Below are 20,695 nucleotides of genomic sequence, written 5' to 3' on the forward strand. Positions count from 1 at the left end.
GGAGGTGGTGGGGACAGCGAGAGAGAGGGGGCGGAAAGAAGAAAACAGGCCTCCGCTGAACCGTACTGGAAGTAGAGAGCTGTGTCCCCCGCGGAATCCACAGTTCAAATGTTTTCTATCAAATGGTGCAGCTTGAGATCACCCCCCCCCAGCTGCCCCCCTTGCCAGGGCTACCTGTTCCTGGCACCCACCACCCTGACCCCAGGAGCTTCCAAGGCAAGGGAGAAGCAGAGGTGGTTGGCCATGCTCCTCCTCTGCAGAGCCTTCCTTGGTGGCCTCCCATCCAAACCCCTTGATCCTACGGGATACGTTTATACCATGCTGCCTTGCCTCCTCACAGCAGGTCTGATTTCCCCTTGCACCAAGTTGTAAGAGTCCTACGGTTTCCCAGATGGGGTTAACACCCAGAGGGAACAAACGCAGCCATTGCGACCCAGGGGAAACACAAACGGAGACAGCGGTGGGAACGCTACAATCCAGCCAACCGTGAATTAAAATTATAAGACGGGGGGTAGGGGGAGAGGAACGAACAGGGATAACTAAATTTCACAGCACAAAGTGGAACCAGGCATTTCCCCGGGTCCACCATTCCTAATTTCGCATTTGCATCCATAAACAGGCATTTGTCATTTTTTTACGGTTTCCACGCACAAGACTGAATGCATAAAATGACTCTCCGGTGCCAATTTCTACTCTTTTGGGGTGTAGAAATGATCCCCTTTAACGGATTCAGTGGCATGTTGGCATTTCCTTGGAGTTCCTCCCCAGTTTCCCCAACTGGATGGCGTTTTTAAAGCTGCCCTCCTACCCATTTCTACACCTCATTACGCTGAAATGCCTTAGCAGACGCCTCTAATGAAGCACCAATCATGTTGCTAACATCTTGTAAGTGTTTCCATCTTTCCGTCTGTGACCGAGTGCCTCAATTGCCACGGAGAAGCAAACTATGTAGCAGCCTCACCTGTCCATATAGGGTTGCCAACCTCCAGGAGGCACCTGGAGATCTCCTGGGAGGTCAACATCTCCAGGCAAGAGAGATTGGTTCACCTGGAGAAAACGGCTGCTTTGTAGGGTGGGTAAATCCCCTCCTCAAACCGTGCCCTCCTTAGGCTCCCAATCAGCCAACCTGCTGCCTCTTTTCTGATCTATCCTTAAATTAGTTCTGCCCAAGCCAACTCGGGGGGGGGGGGTATGTTTTCCAGGGTAGAGGCTGTCCAATTCCCTTGGAGAGAGGCAGCCCACCCACCCGCCCCTTTCCCGGAAGCAGGAGAGGAGAGCTTTTCAAAACCCGTCTTGAAATATCTACTCACCAGCTGACATCCTTGCAGAGAATCCACCAGCTGTGCGTTCTGACAGGAGAGAATGGAACCCGCCAAGTTCAGCATGACACAGACGGCCGACAGAAGCATGAAAAAGGTGATCTGGAGACAGAGGGGGAAATAACATCCCATTGATTATACGTCCTGAGAATGGGTAGGGGGCCAGTATGCAGAGGGGCCATCACCTGAATTTCCCTCCCAACAGCAGCCAGTGAGGGGGAGCTCCCCACCTCCTTAGGCAGCCCATTCCACTGCTGAACTGCTCTGTGAATTTTTTTTCCCTGATATCTAGCTGGTGCTGTTCTACATGTAGCTTAAACTCATTACTGCGGGTCCTCTCCTCTGCTGCCCACCCTAAATGAAAGACCCCCCCCCCCAAAAAAAATGTTATGCACAAGCACAACTGATTTCTGAATATATCTGTAATTTGTATGCAAATGTACGATGATTCCTTCTGGTTTTTTTTATTGCCACGAGAAAATACATAAGTCTTACATTTGAGTAAACGTCCTTGTGAGGGCAGAGAGGTGGGATGTAAATTTTGCAAAACAAATAGAACAATAAATACTGAATTTCTGCCACGTTAGCAGTTCTGGCCCGACAGTATGAGACTGCTGGAAGCAGATTCGAAGAACGGCGCAGCATAGAGCTCCCCCCCCACCCAAATATCTTCCCAGGAGAAAGCAGTTTAATTTTGCACAGAGCTTCTAATGAGGACAAGGCAATAATAGCAGTTGCTTAAGTTTCGGTGCTGCTAATATAGCAAACCAGGGAATAGCTGCGACGTGCAAAGAGAATTCCTTTAACAGTTTCATCTTTCACCTCCCCCAATCTCAATAATCTTTACATCTAAGGAAGAAGGTCGCTCATGGGGCTAAACCGATTCCATTCACGTAGCCCCAGGACTTCCCATGGTCAGCCTCTGCTGCCCAGTAGCTTTCTCTTTTTGTCATTTAGCTCAGCGGTTCCCTAACTTTTTTGGGCTGCCACTGCGTTGGCTTCAAGGCCATCTCCCTAATGCCCTTCCCCGTACACACACACACACACACACACAAACACACACCTCTTTCCCAGTGTTAGGTCTACTGCAAATTCAAAACCCGCTATATTTGCCTACACTTCTTTCACCGTTGTTGTGCAGTGGCCATATTTTAGCCTGTAAAAAATATAGAGAGGTTCTTTGTAAAAGTCATTTGTAAACGTCACTTTGTGTCCTCATGGGGAGAAAAAAGAGACGGGGAGAGGGAGAGGGAGAGAGAAGCACAGAAACAGTGATTTCGGGGCTGTAGTTCAGTGGTACAGCCTCTTCGTGGCATGCATAAGGTCCTGGTTCCCCCCCCCCCCGGCATCTCCAAGTATGTATGCTGGATCTCCAAGTCAGAGCGGGATCCACCGAAGACAAACTGAAGTTTATTTCATGCTACGTTCCAAAGACAGCAGAGGGACAGATGGGGCTGCGGAACGGCAGAGGGAAACAAAGCATATTTCAATGATCTCAAGACCAAATTCACAAGCCAAGTGCAGTACGAGTTCCCATCAAACTCTGCCCTTTTCAGAACTGACCGGGCTTCTCATATTCGGTGCTACCTGTTTGGCTCAGGGCTGCCTGGCCTATTTTCAAAGACTGGTGCTTGAGCACTGAAAGGTTGCTAAGGGAACACGGCACAGAGCAGCCAGCAGCCAAGACAGAACCAAGTCCAGATTCCAGCACCACAGAGAGCTCCAAGCCGGCAGAGGAGTTGTTCCAAGGCAAAGTACGGAGATCAGCTGAGGCCTTGTACCCTTCCAGGTACATCTTGATCAATCATTGCAAAGTGGAATAGAGCTAAAGGCGTGGTGCTCTGGTTTTGCAGCTCCTGATGCTCAGTATGAATATGCGCCATATGCCGCCACTGGGCCATCTTCCCTAAAGCGATCTTCTCTGAGGAGCAGCATATTTCTAGATAGCGACAGTCAGACAAGACGCCATTAACTGGAGATACAACCTGTGAACTTGTGACTTATTCCTGCAAAAGGTACCCCTGTTCCTGAACTGCATCTCACCTTGTCTTGTCAGGGGGCTTCCTAGTTTGCCTTCTTTTGACTTAAATAGGGGGCCACAGAGCTTTTGAGCATGATCCAGGAACAGAGTTTCTGTCACTGGTGTGGGAGCTGGGGCTGCTATTTGGGGTTCTTTGTTGCATGGGTCTACAGACACCTCCCTCCCCTAACCCAGTCCAGAATTTCAGCACACGAAAACCTCTGAATCAATATCAGGATATGCCCCTTAATTAATTACAACTCGGAGCCTCAATCAGGGCACGCACAAACCCCATCTATCTAGGAGAAGGAAGAAACGGCAAACATAAATTACACACTCCGCGTGCCGTTAAAGACAACGTCCCTCCCCCCTCCCCAATCGCCGCTGAGGTTTCTGTCCTCTGCGTCTCAATCGTTTCATCCCGTGCAGCAAATCAAGGGGAACTAATTCCAGGTTGGTCTTCGGTTATTCACAGAAGTGACGCTACATTCCTCGACATCCGTCCCCGGAATAAATCAGCGCCGATGCAGCTGTCATTCAGAGCATATCCCCCGGAGAAAAACACCGACGGCTTCGCCATCTGCACCACACATTCTGCATGCGGTTGCATGTGCCTGCTCAGTACGGGGGTGCCCACTCCAAATCCCCCAGGCCAAATGAGTAACGTGGCCACGCCAACTCAAAGAAATTTATCTGCAAAGGCAGCAAGGGGCTGCGGGTCTGGGGAGAGCCTCTGTCTTGTGAGAATGAGGCCTCCAGGAACAATCGCCGGCATATCCAGTTGAAAGGACCAGCTTTTAGATGATATGAAAGATCTTAGCTCAAGACCTTGGGAGAGCCACTGCCAGCATAGACCTCTTCAACAGGGGATTGGAAAAACATGGAGCAAAAGTCCATCAGTGGGTATTAACCGCAAGGGCTAGATGGAAGCCTCTTTCTGGGGCAAGGATGCTCTGTTTTCTTGGGCTTGGGGGGGCAACAGTGGGAGGGCTTCTGGAGTTCTGGCCCTGCTGGTGGACCTCCCGGTGGCCCCTAAGTTTTGGCCACTGTATGACACAGAGGTTTGGACTGGGTGGGTCATGGGCCTGATCCAACATGGCTTCTCTGATGCTCTTAATTTCAGAAGTGGTCCAAGTTAAAAGCGAAAACAGGCCTGGGTGGAAGTCGGGACACACACAGCTGATCCCGAGAGGAATATACGAAAACAGCCAAGGGGACAGCCACCGAGCGTTACAAAAGCGACTTCCGACCTTTTCCCTGCTCATCCTTGTTCCTTCCGACTTTCTGATCTTTCGCCTTGGCCCTACGTTCCGCCAGTTGCTCAGTGACCCAGACAACAGCCGTGTCAGCTGCCGACCTGCTTGGCATTCCCTGGACTGCCTTGATCGTCCTTATTATTTCTCCTGTCGCCTGAGCTTATTATCTCCTGCCGCTCTCCCAGTCTGGACATGGGCTGAAAGGCAATTAAAACAAAATAAGCATCGCCTCCCTGCCTGCCATCGGCGTGGAACAAGGAAGGCGACATGTCACCCAGGCGGCTTTTCCCAATCCTGCGGTTGTGCATAATTGGTCCGTTTGCCCCTGCCTGTACCTCCCCTCTCCCCCGAAAGCATCCCAAGAAAAAATTATTCATATTCCAGACTCAGTATCAGCCCCCAACCCCGTGCCGATCGCCAATTAATTTCCCGTCCCATTGTACGTTTCTTTCTTTAACTGGGGACGTGACTCTAGACTGGCTGTTTTGATCTTCGTCGAATAGCCTTCGCCGTTTTCAGTGATGATACAAACGGGTAAGGGGATTTGCAGAATTCGGCACATGTCTCCCATTCATCTTTGTGTCGCCGTCCACAGTTTGCCTCTGGCAATTGCTCCTCGTCCGTTTCCGCTGTCCTGTGCGTGCTTTCCTCTCATTTCCCATAAACTTTACAAGATCTGTCTCGAGTAGAAAGGCAGTCCCTTGGGAGTCTGCTTGCTTCAGATCTTTACCTCTAATCCTGTTTCGGGAGCTCTCAATTATCTTTCTTGAAATGTGTCCAACTGCCCAGTGCACCTTTCTCAAGAGAACCATCTCCAGCTTCAAGCGAACCTGACCGTCCATGGATTATTTCATGGCCTTGAGTCCTTTGGCTTCTCCTCACTTGAAGGCCAGCAACTGAACCTGTCAATAAACTCCACCGAATATAAGAAGAGTTGGTTTTATACCACGCTTTGCACTACCCAAAGATGTCTCCAAGCAGCTTACAACCCCCTTCCCTTCCTCTCCCTACAACAGACACCTTCTAAAGTAGGTGGGGCTGAGAGAGCTCTGATAAAATAGTTTTGAGAGAACAGCACTTTCAGGACTTTGACTGGCCTGAGGTCACCCAGCAGGCTGCATGTGGAGGAGTGGGGAATCAAATCTGGCTCTCAAGATTAGAGGCCGCTGACTCGTACCAATGGTCTGAATCCGTATACGGCAGTTCCATGTGTTCAAGACCCATTGTGGGAAAAGCCTGGATTGGTCTAAATGGAAGTTAAGTGGTTGGATGGTCCATTAGCCTCTCTTACATTCTTAAGGTGAAGTTGCTCTCTAGCGCCAGACCCCCACAGATGGCCCAAGGGAGTACTGCAACCCCCAGCTCTGCAAGGAGCAACAGGGTCTGCCATCAAGTTACCAACTGCATCCTCACGCTCCATCAGCCTAGTTCCCGGCTAACACAAGCCCGAAAACTCTGCTGGTCCAAGGAAGACCTCCTATGACTCTTGCAGTAGCAGAAAGGGGACATCTGTTTTCAAAACTGGACTAATTAGGCCTGTAATGATAATGCACACGATCTGCATAAATTTGCATCACACAAGAACTCCCCTTGGGGGAGAGGCAACGGCCAAGATGCAACACCTCCACTTCCACAGCAGACAAAGTGGCCATCAGGGACTTCCTTTTGCTGATTAGTTTGCCACACGGTTGATACCATCTTAGACCGAGATGTGCTTATGACAGACTCCTTGATAGTGCTTTAGGTTGTTAGCAGGTTGTACACTTGAGAAGCACAGGTGGCCTGCTTCAGGACTGAAGAGCGGAGGCTCGGAGCCCGCAAAGAACAAACCGGTCGCTCTTTGTCGGAGACGGTGGTGTTAGCCTCTCATGTGCCAATCCAGTAACACCCACAAAGTGAAATGGGAGGATGCAAAACACAATATTGGCTCTCTGTTATAATCCAACTTCTTGCAACTTGGGACTGTGGCAAGTGGAGATTGCTTCCTTCAATGGAAGGGGAAAAAAATTTGACATCTGTTGTAGCAGGTCCTTGTGCTGTTTCTTGGAGGGGGCCAGGAATCTGGAAAGCCCGTTTCCCTGTGTGTATGGTGCAGTCGAGTCTCAACCAATTCGTGGCGACCCCAAGAGGCATGCAGAGGGGATTTGCCATGGCCTTCCACACAATATATAGAATCTGCCTTTGCTGCATGAAGCAAAAGCAAAATCCACGGAAGCCAACGGGCAGTAGGTTCAGGACAGTCAAAAGGAAATACCACTTTACACAGAGTGATTCGAACGTTGAATTTGCTGCCAGAGGATGTTGCGATGGCTGCAGAAATAAACTGAAATGGGAATTAGATAGATGAGATCCATCAGTGGCTACCAGCCATGGTGACTGAGGGGAACCTCCACAATCAGAGGCATTAAGCCCCTGAATCCCAGAGCCAAGACGCAGCATGAGGCCTCAGCCTCTCTGCCCTGTTGCTGGCCTTCCGGAGAAACCAGTTGGCCGCTGTATGAGACCAGATGCTGGACTGGATGTAGCTCACGTCTGACCCAGCAGGGCTTTTCTCGGGTCCTTATTTTTTCCGATTAGCAACCAAAGTAATGCAATTTACAGGCGTGCCTCTTCTGTTGTTTTTGTATAACGTGAAGCGATTCTGCGTCTGAGACAAAAACCAGAAGCCTCACGGAAAGCCATCCAATCTAATTAGAGGCAACGTCTGGATTAATATTTCGGAAATGCCTGTGCAGATCGCAGGCCCCCCCCCCCCGGATTTCCATGGCTTGCTTCCTTCGCAAACACGCCACTCTGCTTCCTTGCTCCTTTCAAAGCGTTCAGCCTTTCTCCTCCACCGCGCTAGCAGGTTCCCTCGACATCAAGTGGGGGACTCCAGGTAGCGTCCTTCAGCGTAAATGAGGCTTCCACGGCCGTGTAACGAAACACCTGGAGGGAACCGGAAGCCGTGTTCTTCCTGCCGCCTCCTCTCTCTTCTAACGCAGCGAGTGACAAGGACAGGTACCCAAGGCCGGCAGTCCCACGCTCTCCTGAGAGTGGCGTAAACGCAGAGTGGCAGGCAGGGGAAAAAAGGGTCATCGGCGTTGTCATTTCGCATCTGCGCCGCTCACAAAATACGATCAGCAATTAGTAAACAGCATTAATCTCTTTGCTGTCTCACAGGAGGCTGCTGTGCAAAATGCCCTGAGCCTCTGCCGCCGTGACAGGAGACCCGGGCTGACGGTGCTGTTGGTTTTCTAACCCGATCCGATCTAAGACGCGGGAGGGTGCGTTTCCGAGCCCCAGAACCGGTCTCGTTCATGGATCCCCCAGCTCATCTCCCAGCGGGGCCCGAAAAGTTTTCCTGCAAGCCACGTGCCCGTGGAATCTAATTAGCCTAAAACCAGAGGCTGTAAGCAGTGAACTCTCACCTGGCACACTGACACGGTTTAATGATACCTGTAATTAGACCAGATCTGCCTGGGCAGCATTCGTGCCCCAATGCCAAAGGGGGTAAGGTGTGAATTTTGCAGAAAGAGAAAACCACTCTCCTCCCAGTTTTCCCGTAAACACAAAGGAGGTTTCAACACAAGGACACACATTTCTAAAAGCATATCTAAAAGCCAACTCTCAACAGTTGGCCAACTTTGGCATGGCCAAGGCTTGGCCTACCCATCACAGGTTATTCTAGCATTTTTACGTGAACCCAATTGTTGTCCTTTGAAGTTGGGTTGTCAGGCCCACCCGGTAACCAGCAGGGGGCAGTGGAGGCTTACCGGGTGGTGGAGATCTTTTCCACTATCCCCCTGGCATTGTTAGAGGTCCACTGACATCACTTCCTATGGGCACAGGAAGTGACGTCAGCCCATTCCCGTTTGGACAAAACTTTATGGTTAAACTGGAAAAAATGGCCACTTTGGAGGTGTACTGTACGGCATCGTGCCTCCCTGATGTCCCTCCACAAACCCCACCTTCCACAGGTCGTGCCCTCAAAATCTCCAGGTATTTCCTAGCCTGAAGACGGCACCCCCAGGCAAACCCCAGGCCAACTCTAACATCTAGGTTCAGCTTGCCTGCAAGCACATTTGGAGGTGACCGAGGGACAGGGTCGTGCTTTCGGCAGGGGCAGGGCGATGCTTGCTATTGTCTCCCTCTCCCCTAAATATGCATTGTAAAACGGTCGGGATTCACACATTTTTAACAGACGACTTTTAACAAGCCCAGCTGACGGCAGAATGTGAAAAACGCTGGTTAATTTATTAATTGCTCGTGGGCCCCTTCGGCGGCCGTTAAGCGTTGTTTCTCCAACTCCGGTGGCGTCTCAATTTAATTAGGCCTCATCACTCAACCCCCAATCGCAACTTCTCCCCGGCAGCTCCTCTTCCGAGCTCTGATTCGCCAGCCAGCAAATTACCTAATTTGATACGGCAATTCATCTGGAAATGACATCAGGGTATTAAGGAGAAATCTAAAATCTTCCTGTCTTTCATACATCTTCATCTTGGCATTTTGGAATGCCGAGTCGGCATTTTCGTAGTCTTGTGCGGGTGGGGGGGTTCCCCCTCACTCTTTTAATTGAGGATTATACAGGAAGCAACTCCAAGTCACTGCTAATATTTGCTCCACGAAAGAGATGAGAGAGAAAGAAAACCTTAAGAACACCTTCCAAATATAGATAAATTCTGACATGGGAAACCTGAAACAAACAGATTTTTTTCAAGAGGGCTATAACCTGAACATCTGGTCATGTGAATAGTTGTATCATAGGGGTGGGGGGACTTGTGGCTTAGTAGTAGAGCCTCTGCTTAGCATGCAGAAGGTCCCAGGTTCAATCCCTGGCATCTCCAGTTAAAGGACCAGGCAGGAGGGGATGGGGAAGGCCTTGATCTGGGACCCTGGCTCAGGGGCAGAGCCTCCGCTTGGCAGGCAGAAGGTCCCCGGTTCAACCCCCGGCATCTCCAGTTAAAGGACCAAGCTGTAGTGATGGGAAAGACCTTTCTCTTCCCGAGATCCTGGAGAGCTGCTGCCAGTCTGAGTAGACAATACTGACCCTGAGGAATCAACAGACTCAGTACAAGGCAGCTTCATGTATTTGCTGGGTTGTCAGAGGAGGCTTTAGAAGGCGGTTAGATAGCGCTGTGTGATGCAGGGTGCTAGGAGACACATCCCAGGGACGTGATCCAGCAGGGCTCATTGGATGTTGTCATTGTGGTGTACACGGAACACTGTGTCAGCCAAGGTATTGCAAAACGTGTTGCGCCTGGTTTCCCTCGAGTGACCTCCCCGGGAACATGCCTGTGTAATGCCTCAAGAGGCACCGTGCAGAATTAGAAGATGCCCTCAGGCCGCCCTTGGTTATTCCGGTGATGTTTCCAGGCATGTCAACAGGCCTCAGCAGAACACACGGGACCAATTAGTCCCGCGCTGAGTCACCCTTTTGCACTGTTGGGGAATATTCGTGCAAAGATAAGTGGTGGGGAGCAGAGGGGGTAAGGAAAGCTTGATGCAAACTTGAAAGCCAGGAAGGTAAACGTTTGCTTGGAGCATGCAAGGGACCAAAACCCACACTCCACACAAAAGCATGCTCTCCCACGGGGCTCCGGAGGGGTTGGAAAGGGCTACCAAGTGGCCCCCAAGCCTGTAGGGTTTGTCAAGGCAAGAGAGGAAGCCTGTAGGGTTTGTCAAGGCAAGAGATGAAGCCTGTAGGGTTTGTCAAGGCAAGAGATGAAGCCTGTAGGGTTTGTCAAGGCAAGAGATGAAGCCTGTAGGGTTTGTCAAGGCAAGAGATGTGTTTGCCACTGCCTGCCTTTGTGTAGCCACCCTGGACTTCTCAGGTGGTCTGCCATCCATGTGCCAACCAGGACTAATCCAGATTAACTTCAGAGATCTGATGAGATCAGACCAGCCTAGACGATCCAGGTCAAGGAAGGAGAAGTCCAGAGTTGGTTCACCACTGACTGCTTCTGGATTTCCTTGGTGGCCTCCTATCCAAGGACTAACCAAAGCTGAGCCTGCTTAATTTTGGGGATCTGATGAGTTCAGGATGACTTGGGACATCCGGGTGAAGGCAAGAGATGTTCAGAGGTCGTTTGCTCTTGTCCGCCTCTGCAGGGCTAGGCTGGATTTCCTTGCCAGTCTCCCCTCCAAGTAGAAACCAGGGCCGACCCTGCTTAGCTTCCAAGGTCTGATGAGATTGGCCCAGCACGGCCTACCAGGGGATGCTACCGGGTGCATCCTTCTCTTTTGCTCCCTTCTCTCCTTTGAGCAGCTGCTCAACGTCACAAATATATTTATGATGACTCGGGGAACGTGGCAGAACTTTCCATGCCTTTTTTAAAACGGGAAAGACCAAAACACATCTGTCTTCTTAACGACCCGGCAAGGGCCTATTTAAAAGCGATAAGTCTGTTGATAGATGCTGCAATTGATTGATCGTCAAGAACCGAGGCTGGAAGCTGCATCCAGACGCTGAATTCAGACAAGGGGTGAAATGAAGCCGCCCCCCCCCCCCCGCCACCTCCAGCTGCCTTGGTGCGAGGAAAAGGAGGGTGTCCCATGATAATGGCTATCCTCGCACCCAAAATTAAGCATATTCGGAAACAGAATCATAGAATCATAGAGTTTGAAGGGGCCACACAGGCCATCTAGTCCAACCCCCTGCTCAACGCAGGATCAGCCCTAAGCATCTTAAAGCATCCAAGAAAAGTGTGCATCCAACCTTTGCTTGAAGACTGCCAGTGAGGGGGAGCTCACCACCTCCTTAGGCAGCCTATTCCACTGCTGAACTACTCTGACTGTGAGTATTTGCCAGTCCTCCGAATTTGGTATCATCTGAAAACTTGATGAGTAGTCCCTCCACCCCCTCATCTAGATCATTAATAAATATGTTAAAAAGAAACCAGACCAAGCCCCGAGCCCTGAGGTACTCCGCTACTCGCCTCCCTCCAGTCTGATAAAACACCATTGACAACAACTCTTTGAGTGCGGTTCTCTAACCAAATCGCTATCCACCTAACAATCTGAAAATCCAGATTGCAGTCCTTCAATTTATCCATCAGAACATCATGGGGAACCTTACCTCAGTGTTGATTGGCTGGGGTTTGTGATCTCACTTCCTGACTCAGTGCTGATTGGCTGAGCTCCCTTCCTGACTCAGTGTTGATTGGCTGAGCTCACTTCCTGACTCATTGATTGGCTGAGCTCACTTCCTGACTCAGTGTTGATTGGCTGAGCTCCCTTCCTAACTCAGTGTTGATTGGCTGAGCTCCCTTCCTGACTCAGTGTTGATTGGCTGAGCTCACTTCCTGACTCAGTGTTGATTGGCTGAGCTCCCTTCCTGACTCAGTGTTGATTGGCTGAGCTCACTTCCTGACTCAGTGTTGATTGGCTGAGCTCCCTTCCTGACTCAGTGTTGATTGGCTGAGCTCAGTTCCTGACTCAGTGTTGATTGGCTGAGCTCACTTGGCTGATCTCACTTCCTGACTCAGTGTTGATTGGCTGAGCTCACTTGGCTGATCTCACTTCCTGACTCAGTGTTGATTGGCTAATTTCACTTCTTGATTTTGTGGGGGGGGGGGTTGGCTACTACCCTACCCTTGGCAGCCATTTTGTAGCTGATTTTTCCCTACCCATGGCAGCCATTTTGTAGATTACTCCTCCCCTTCTCCTGGCAGCCATATTGTAGATGACTCCTCCCCTTCTCATGGCAGCCATTTTGTGGCTGACTCCTCCCCTTCTCATGGCAGCCATTTTGTAGATGACTCCTCCCCTTCTCATGGCAGCCATTTTGTGGCTGACTCCTCCTATTCCCTTGGTAGCCATTTTGTGTCTGAATTATTTCCTACCCATGGCAGCCATTTTGTAGCTGACTCCTCCTCTACTCATGGCAGCCATTTTGTGTCTGAATTATTTCCTACCCATGGCAGCCATTTTGTAGCTGACTCCTCCTCTACTCATGGCAGCCATTTTGTGTCTGAATTATTTCCTACCCATGGCAGCCATTTTGTAGCTGAATCCCCTCACAGAATCTTAGAATCATAGAGTTGGAAGGGGTCCTACAGGCCATCTAATCCAACCCCCTGCTCAACGCAGGATCAGCCCAAAGCATCCCAAAGCATCCAAGAAAAGTGTGTATCCAGCCTTTGCTTGAAGACTGCCAGTGAGGGGGAGCTCACCACCTCCTTAGGCAGCCTATTCCACTGCTGAACTACTCCGACTGTGAAAAACTTTTTCCTGCCTTCTTCAACGTGCCTTCAATGTGGACACACCACCCTGTCGTGAATTCAGCACTCTGTGCTTCCCGGTCCGGACCCACTGAAGGTCCAGAATCTCTGCTCCGTGTCATTTGCGTTTATTTTAAACATGGCGAACCATAAACACTAAACAAACACAGTCATTCAGCTGAACGCAGAAAGGAAGGGAAGTGTGGGCTGCAGGAATGATAAAACCAGGCAGCAAGGGAAAACCTAACAAGGGGGGGGGGATCCAAATCCATTGTGGAAGAAGTATCCCCTCTGTTCCTTGAAGCTCAGGCAGAAATCGCTTTTAAAATACTGAAAAGGGGGATGTCGTAAAATGTCACCCGTTTAAACTAATGTGCAAAGAACCTAGACGCACACCAGGACAATAGAACGCAAATGTGCTGCACATGTTTTAATGGAAAGCCAGACTCCCTCCTTTTTTTTACGGTCAGCTCCTTCTGACAGAGGAGGCTGACGGCCATCTCCCGCCTTAATGGCTGCAATTAGGGAAGCCCATCAGACCCAACCCATTAGAAGAAGCCTGCCTGCTTGCACGCATGATGGATCTGTTCCCTTTCGTCTTAAACACTTGGTGAAGAGGCAGAGGGTAGATGCCGAAGGACCTAACTGCGGCTCGCCAGATGTCTACGGACTACGATAACCATGAGCCCCTGCCTGCACGGTACAGAGTTTTTGCCCAAATAACAGAGCATCGCCAGAACGTCCCGACCGAATGACATCACTACCAGCACCCATAGGAAGTGACATCACTACGTCGCTGGCAACACAGCCTGTGCCCCCCTCCCACTCCTGCCCACCGTCCCCTGCTGGTGGTTAAGAGATTCTTGGGCACCCTGGGGTGGGAGGCTGCACTGCTTCCCGACCTCTCCGAAGCAAGAGGGAGACTCAGCCGCCCGTGAGGCGTCCTCTGTGAGTCTGGCAGCAGCCGTGGTGGGAAGGGCCGTCAAGTCACAGCTGGCTTGTGATGACCCCGTAGGGTTTTCCCGGCAAGAGACATTTAGGGGTGCCTCTGCATCAGGACCTTCCACTTCCTTGGCGGTCTCTCTTCCAAGTACTAACCAGGACCAACCCTGCTTAGCTTCCAAGATCCGACAAGATCCAGCTGGCTGGGCCCACGGGCAAATAACAGAGGTGGTTGGCCATTGCCTCTGCGTGACAACCCTGGATTTCCTCAGTGGTCTCCCATCCAAGTATTGTGCAGGAATGGCCCTGCTTAGCTTCTAAGATCAAGCTAGCCTGAGGCAGCCAGCCAAGGCAAAAACGAACAGGCGTAGGTTGCCATTGGCTGCCTCTGCCTCCTGAATAGAGGTGGCTGCCTGCCTCTGCATGGCAACCCACGTTTTCCTTGGCAGCCTCCCATCCAATTCCTAACCAGGCCCGTCCCTGCTTAGCTTCGGAGGACATGAGGGTGGGCTTATCTTCGACCGTATTCTACCCTCATCGAACAGAGTGGGTGTGCAGAAATCTAAAGGAGGCAGCAAGAACAGAGCTACGTTAAAAGCTTATCCCTACTGGGTCCTTTCAGCGATAAAGATGTATTGTCCCCCCCCCTACCCCCGCTGCCCCTGTTCTCCAAAGGGAAGAAATATAGAAATACAACCCAGGCTACTGGGAGACGGGAGGGGAAAGCAGCCCTGGAATTCCCGCAGCCACCCGTTAAAATATATCAACCCTCTCAAATTAAAGTGTCATTTTGAATATTGATTTTTCAGGGGGAGGAAGTGTCAGAGGCTGCAGAGCAATAGATTTTTAAGGAATGATGGGCCTGAGGGAAGCGTGGGGGGGATTACAAAGTTACCGACGGGAGAAATAACCACCTCGGCTCGGCTGAACGTCTCCTTTCTCCCCCAAGCTCTGCTCAGCGGATGGGACTTGGCTTCTGTGCTCTTCCGTTCCCTTTAACGTTAGAGTCTGCGCACAGCCATGACTGAGAACAAGATGGGCAGCTGAGCGGTGTCGGGAGAATTCAGACCGAGATACAGCTACAGACCAAGTGCAAGTCTTGGGAAAAGAGGATCGGAGGATGAGGGGATAAACTTTAGAAGAAAAGGGTAAGATGGAAGGATGATGCGCAAGCCTTGGTGTACGGGGAATCCATACGCACAGAGAGAGACCTCTCCAAATCTGTATGCCACCTCAAGCCCCGTGATGGAAAAGAAAAGGGAATCAATGCTGTAAAAATGTAGAAATGAAATGGATCCATGCCGGGATGCAGAGGCCGAAGAAGTGGAGTGACAACAACTTGAAGGTCGGTGAAGTCAGGCAAAGTTACATGGTTCTTCTGGAGGCCCAAGAACAGGGCATTGAGGCCGAGGATTTTGGATCAGGCCAGTGTCCCATCTAGTCCAGCGTCCTTTCTCACACAGTATCCACCTAATTCCTCTAGCAGTTCAACAACAGGGCAGAGAGGCCGAGGCCTTTAATAAACCCTCTGACCTTACTTACAAAGTGAGATTGGGTTAATATTATTCCCTTTGCTTCAGACAGCAGTCTCTTAATGAAAGAAAAGACCAGCCAAACGAAAAAAGGCAGGGAAATAAAGGAAGAAAAGCTCACAGACAGACACCAGTTGAACACCGAAACGCACCAAGTACGTTCTTCTCCGGTTCTGCATGTGGCAATTTCACTAATAAAAAATATCCCTTTTCTGTCCCTGAAGGATTTTTCTCTCTCTCTCTGCAAACATTCCATTCAAGGCGATAGTTTTCCCACCTCTGAAAGACAGCCCGGCCACTGTCTGTCTGTCTGTCTGTCCGCTTGGGGCGTCTGCTTTCTTTCACCAAGCGACACCTTGTTCTGCAAACAGACTCTACTCGGGAATGGGCTCCCCAGACTCCATGGCCGAGATCCAGAGAGAAGAGAGGGTGGGGAGGGGGAGGGAATCCAGGTCCAATTCAGACCTTAAATTCTAGATTCTCCCCCCACCCCTCCGTTCCGACACGAATATTGCAGCGGAGAAACCGTTCAGATTCATTTAAGCCGTCCGGATTTCTAAACCGAAATTTCGTTCGAAGCGCGGTGTCGGAGGAGAGTTGTACAGATTGGGTGGGCTTCCCTAAAGACAGGTGAGGGGGTTCTTGGTGCTGAAGCTCAAATCCGGAGCACCGCAACTTCCACCTTGGCTGGTGTGTGATAGATATATTAAAAATAACCCTCTCTTCAAACACACACATTTCAAGGGAAGATTTTGAAAGGCTGCTGAACAATTTCTGAGAAACTGTTGAGGAGTTTATTTGGGGGGGTTCCTCTAAAACAACAGCATTCTTCTTTCTTCCCCATCAAATATTCTCATAAACAGCCACATGGGTACCTAGGGTGGCCAACCTGCATGCGGGGCCTGAAGATCGTTGACTACAAGGGATCTCTGAGAAACAGGGGTCAGTTCCCCAAAAGAAAATGGCGCTTTTCTAGCGTGACATTATCCCTCGTTGAAATCCCTCCCCTCTTTAAGCCCCACCCACCTTGGGCGCCACCCCTCCCAAACCCCCATGTATTTCCAAACCCAGGGCTGGAAATCCTATAGGTATCTGATTACTTACTCTAGCAATAAAGAGCCTAAACAATTCAGCAAGGTGTTTCTAGCAAAAAAGACTTATCTTTGGACCCGCCATATTCGATGACCTAAAAGACAGGGAAGACTCCGGACCAAGCCAGGAAGACGGAGCCAGCTGATTCTCCCCGCCCACCCATGAGATTTACGTCCATCAAATGAAAGCCGGGGGGGGATATGAAAAGATGATTGATAACACCCGATAGATTACAGACAGATCCCAGCTTGGCATGAAACCCAAAACGGCAGATATAATTCTTCCCCCTGCTTTGGTACGGTGTGTCAAAGATACAAACTCGTATTTATAATGCTGAAGTTTGGTGACAGCTCAGGAACTGTCGGAGGCAACCCGGCCCCCGCACCCCTGCCATATTTAATGCTTCTAAAGCCAGCCTGCCTTGGTTATCAACTTGTTTTGACAGCTGAGGGGGGGGGGGGAATAAGCCTCTGAGATTGAAAAATGGAAATCGAAAACAATTAGAATGTAAGGCGAGTAAAATGAACACAGAGAACGGTGTATGCCGCTGGGGTGGAAACCTACACTTGGGTTGCGATCAACCAGGCGATAGGATCCTAAAAAGGTCTACGCTCAGCGGTTGTGACTGAACTGCAACACTCAAGTCTGGGGCAGCAGTGCTTGGTCTTCTTGGGGCTTGGGGGGCAAAGAGGGAGGGCTTCTTCGGTTTGGGCCCAGCTGGTAGAAATATTTCTACATCTCGTGGCCTTTCCTAACCGTGACTCCAACTCTTCCCTAGCCCTAACGCTGCCTCTAAGACGAAAGACTCCCCAACCCACACCATGATTTAGCTAACCCTAACCCTAGCCTTTTAATCAACCCCCATAGAAATCCCGGATTTTTGACCTATTTTTTACATTTAAAATAACGTAGAAGAAATATTTCTACAGCTCGCGGCCTTCCTAACCAAGACTCGAAGTCTTCCCTAGCCCTAAGAATAACCAGCTGACATGACTTCCGGGGTCGTTGAAACCTGAAAATTTATTTCAGGGGCTCTTCCGTGGTCAAAAGGTTGGAAAAGGCTGTTTTAATACCTCCTAAGCCAGTGGTCCCCCACTACTTCCCCGCAGAGCTGTGCAAAGTGTGTGCACTGAGTAATTTAAGGAAGTGCGTGCGGTTACTTACCACAAGCGAGAGGGGTCTCTTCCACGACACGACGCCGATAAGTCCCGACAGGAGTACCTAGAAGAAAACCAGAACCGTTTAGCAGGGTGGGAGGAAAGCTACTAGCCACCGTTTAGGGGAAAGGCACATGTTCAGAAAGTACAATTCCTCCCTGCTTTCCTTCAGGTGAAGAAGAACAGTTAGTCAGTCATGTTGTTAGGTTCCTCTCTCTCTCTCTCTCCTCCCTTTACAAAGTTATTTATCCTTTAAGAAGCCGGTCCTCCGCTTCTTTGCCTATTAAACCCTGCCTGAACAAAGGTCATTGAACACCACCCAGGTACTTCAAGCACGGACTATTCATTTTTTCCCAATTAGCTTATTCCACCGCTGTTCTATAAATATACGTGCTTCGGGTAGATTCGCCCTTGCCGCTCACTTCTACCCATCAATGCCACTAGCCTTCGAACAGGAAAAAGAAATTACCCAGGAATTCATCTCCAATGTGAGGGGAGGGGGAAAAGAGTGGAAGCATGCTTCATCATAGCTCGCGCTCTGCAGCATCTTATGCGCTGGCTGTCTCTGATTACCGAAACGCTACTGCGTGAATGCAGATTTCTGGCTGACAGCCAAGGCAGGGCAGAGAATTTCTTGATGCAGTTAATTAAATTTGTTCACATTGCTAGAAGAGCCCTGTTATTACTGTTACGATCACTGTCCCGAGGTTGATAATCCTGTAACGCAGAGCCGCTCTCCGGAAGGGGAAATGACAGGGTTGGATGGTTCGGCAGAAGGCACGACTGCGGCACGCTCTCAATTAGATGAGCTCTCCGACTGGAAGGGTAAGGTCAGAGTCAAAAAGGAAGCCGCTTTCCGATAACAGAATTACAGCGCTGCTGAGAACGCTGGAAGCGGCAAACCGGCGTCTTCACGCCACGTCCTTCAGGAGCGAGACGTCTGGCGGAGGACTTCCTGCTCCCCTCCAGGAGTGAGACTGACCTTCTGCACAGAGAGGCTGCAAATACGGGGAGGAAAATCCCTCTCTCGTTTTCGGGAAGATAGATTCAGGCGAGTCACCGTGCTGGTCTGAAGCAACAGAACTAAGCTGGATCCCGGTGGCGATTTTAAGGCCAACCAAGTTTTATTCCGGGTACAAGCTTTCGTGCGCATGCACGCTATGTATCTGAAGAAGTATGTGTGTGTGCATGAATGCTCATAGCTAGAATGACTGAACCTGGGGCCTTCTGTGTGCCACCCAGATGCTCTCCCACTGAGCCACGGCCCCTCCCAAAAAATACACGAAGACATGACCCCCTCCTTGGTTCATCAAGGTCAGTCTTGCCTCTTCAGACTGGTAGCAGCTCTCCAAGGTCTCAGGCTGCAGGATTTCCCATCCCCTCCTTTGAACTGGAGATGCCGGGGATTGAACCAGGGACCTTCTGCCTGCCAAGCAGAGGCTCTGGCCCTGAGCCAGGATCTCAGATCAAGGCCTTCCCCATCCCCTCCTGCTTGGTCCTTTAACTGGAGATGCCAGGGATTGAACCAGGGACCTTCTGCCTGCCAAGCAGAGGCTCTGCCCCTGAGCCAGGGTCCCAGATCGAGGTCTTCCCCATCCCCTCCTGCCTGGTCCTTTAACTGGAGATGCCGGGGATTGAACCTGGGACCTCCTGCCTGCCAAGCAGAGGCTCTGGCCCTGAGCCAGGATCTCAGATCAAGGCCTTCCCCATCCCCTCCTGCCTGGTCCTTTAACTGGAGATGCCAGGGATTGAACCAGGGACCTTCTGCCTGCCAAGCAGAGGCTCTGCCCCTGAGCCAGGGTCCCAGATCAAGGCCTCTCCCATCCCCTCCTGCCTGGTCCTTTAACTGGAGATGCTGCCTGGGATTGAACCTGGGACCTTCTGCCTGCCAAGCAGAGGCTCTGCCCCTGAGCCAGGGTCCCAGATCAAGGCCTTCCCCATCCCCTCCTGCCTGGTCCTTATTACTGGAGATGCTGGGGATTGAACTGGGACCTTCTACCTGCCAAGCAGAGGCTCTGCCCCTGAGCCAGGGTCCCAGATCAAGGCCTTCCCCATCCCCTCCTGCCTGGTCCTTATTACTGGAGATGCTGGGGATTGAACCTGGGACCTTCTGCCTGCCAAGCAGAGGCTCTGCCCCTGAGCCAGGGTCCCAGATCAAGGCCTTCCCCATCCCCTCCTGCCTGGTCCTTTAACTGTCAGTGCTGTGACTAGCCCAAGGTCACCCAGCTGGCTGCACGTGGGGGAGTGCAGAATTGAACCCGGCATGCCAGATTAGAAGTCCACACATAAACAGATAAAAATAAAACATGCTTTTGCGCATGCACACGAGTGCTCATGAGCAGACTCGCGCACACAACTAAGCCGAGGGAATTTCGAAAGCCGCTTCAATCTCGTCCAGGAGGCAGACCATAACCTTGCGCTTCAAGGCCATTTTCGGGCACGGAGAGAAGAACAACCTCTCCGAGAAGCAATTGTTTGTGTAATGCGCAATTCGGAGATAACATGCGGGGCCGCTCTGAAAGTCAGCTGACCAGGTTTATCTCAAGATCCTTGGAAGACAAAAGGCCAAGAGAGGCAGAAGGGCAGGAGGAGCTGATCGAAATCAGCAAGAACATTTAGAGACACATCAAGAGGCCGCCCTTCAATCTCTCTGAGGACTGCGACAGCATGTTAAAATAATATTTCTCCAAAGGGCCTGGCTTCGATTCCCTGAAACACCACAGCGAAAGCCCTGCCCGATCCAATTGCTTTCCCATCCCTGCACAACTGGATAAATTACAGCGGGAAATGGGAGTATTAATATTGCAAAGCGAGACACGGGCAGCCTAATCAATAAAATGCCCAGCAGTATAAATATTCACTGTATCATTCTCGGAGGGAAGGAGGAGGATAAAAAATTTAATCAAGACTCCTGAGATGCAGAGTATAAGTTCCAGGCGGAGAAGCGACCAAGGTGGGTTGAATTCAGGAGGAGATGGCCCATGTATTGCTGGGTCCAAGTCAGCTTGAGCCCGGTCTCCGTAAGAGTCAATTAATTATTAATTTATACTCCGACTTTCTGCTCAGAAATACACAGGGCAGTTCACGATGCTGAAAATGGGCAACCACAGTTAGAAATCTGACAACTGCTGGGGGCAAACTGAACTTCAAAATAAATCTGGAAGGAAAGAAGTAAT

The 20,695-nt window shown here is 50.6% G+C and overlaps 1 protein-coding gene and 1 non-coding gene across 6 annotated transcripts in view; one reads left to right on the top strand and one right to left on the bottom strand.

The window, feature by feature from the left end:
- The window catches only part of ENTREP2 (endosomal transmembrane epsin interactor 2), a 104,107-nt gene that overhangs the window by 37,142 nt on the left and 46,270 nt on the right, over window positions 1-20,695 (bottom strand). For all 5 annotated transcript variants that reach the window (XR_013227508.1, XM_077318351.1, XM_077318349.1 and 2 more), the window contains 2 exons: window positions 17,527-17,583; window positions 1,311-1,421 (listed from right to left, as the gene is read on the bottom strand). Coding sequence is in view for 4 of the 5 variants with exons in the window: in XM_077318349.1 (XP_077174464.1) it covers window positions 1,311-1,421; window positions 17,527-17,583 (168 nt within the window). In the remaining variant the exon portion in view is untranslated. The remainder of the gene's footprint in view (window positions 1-1,310; window positions 1,422-17,526; window positions 17,584-20,695) is intronic.
- On the top strand, window positions 9,348-9,421 carry TRNAA-AGC (transfer RNA alanine (anticodon AGC)). Its single transcript has one exon. It is a non-coding gene; the product is annotated as a tRNA-Ala (tRNA).

Source organism: Paroedura picta, chromosome 18, assembly GCF_049243985.1.
Source record: "Paroedura picta isolate Pp20150507F chromosome 18, Ppicta_v3.0, whole genome shotgun sequence".
Classification (NCBI taxonomy): domain Eukaryota; kingdom Metazoa; phylum Chordata; class Lepidosauria; order Squamata; family Gekkonidae; genus Paroedura; species Paroedura picta.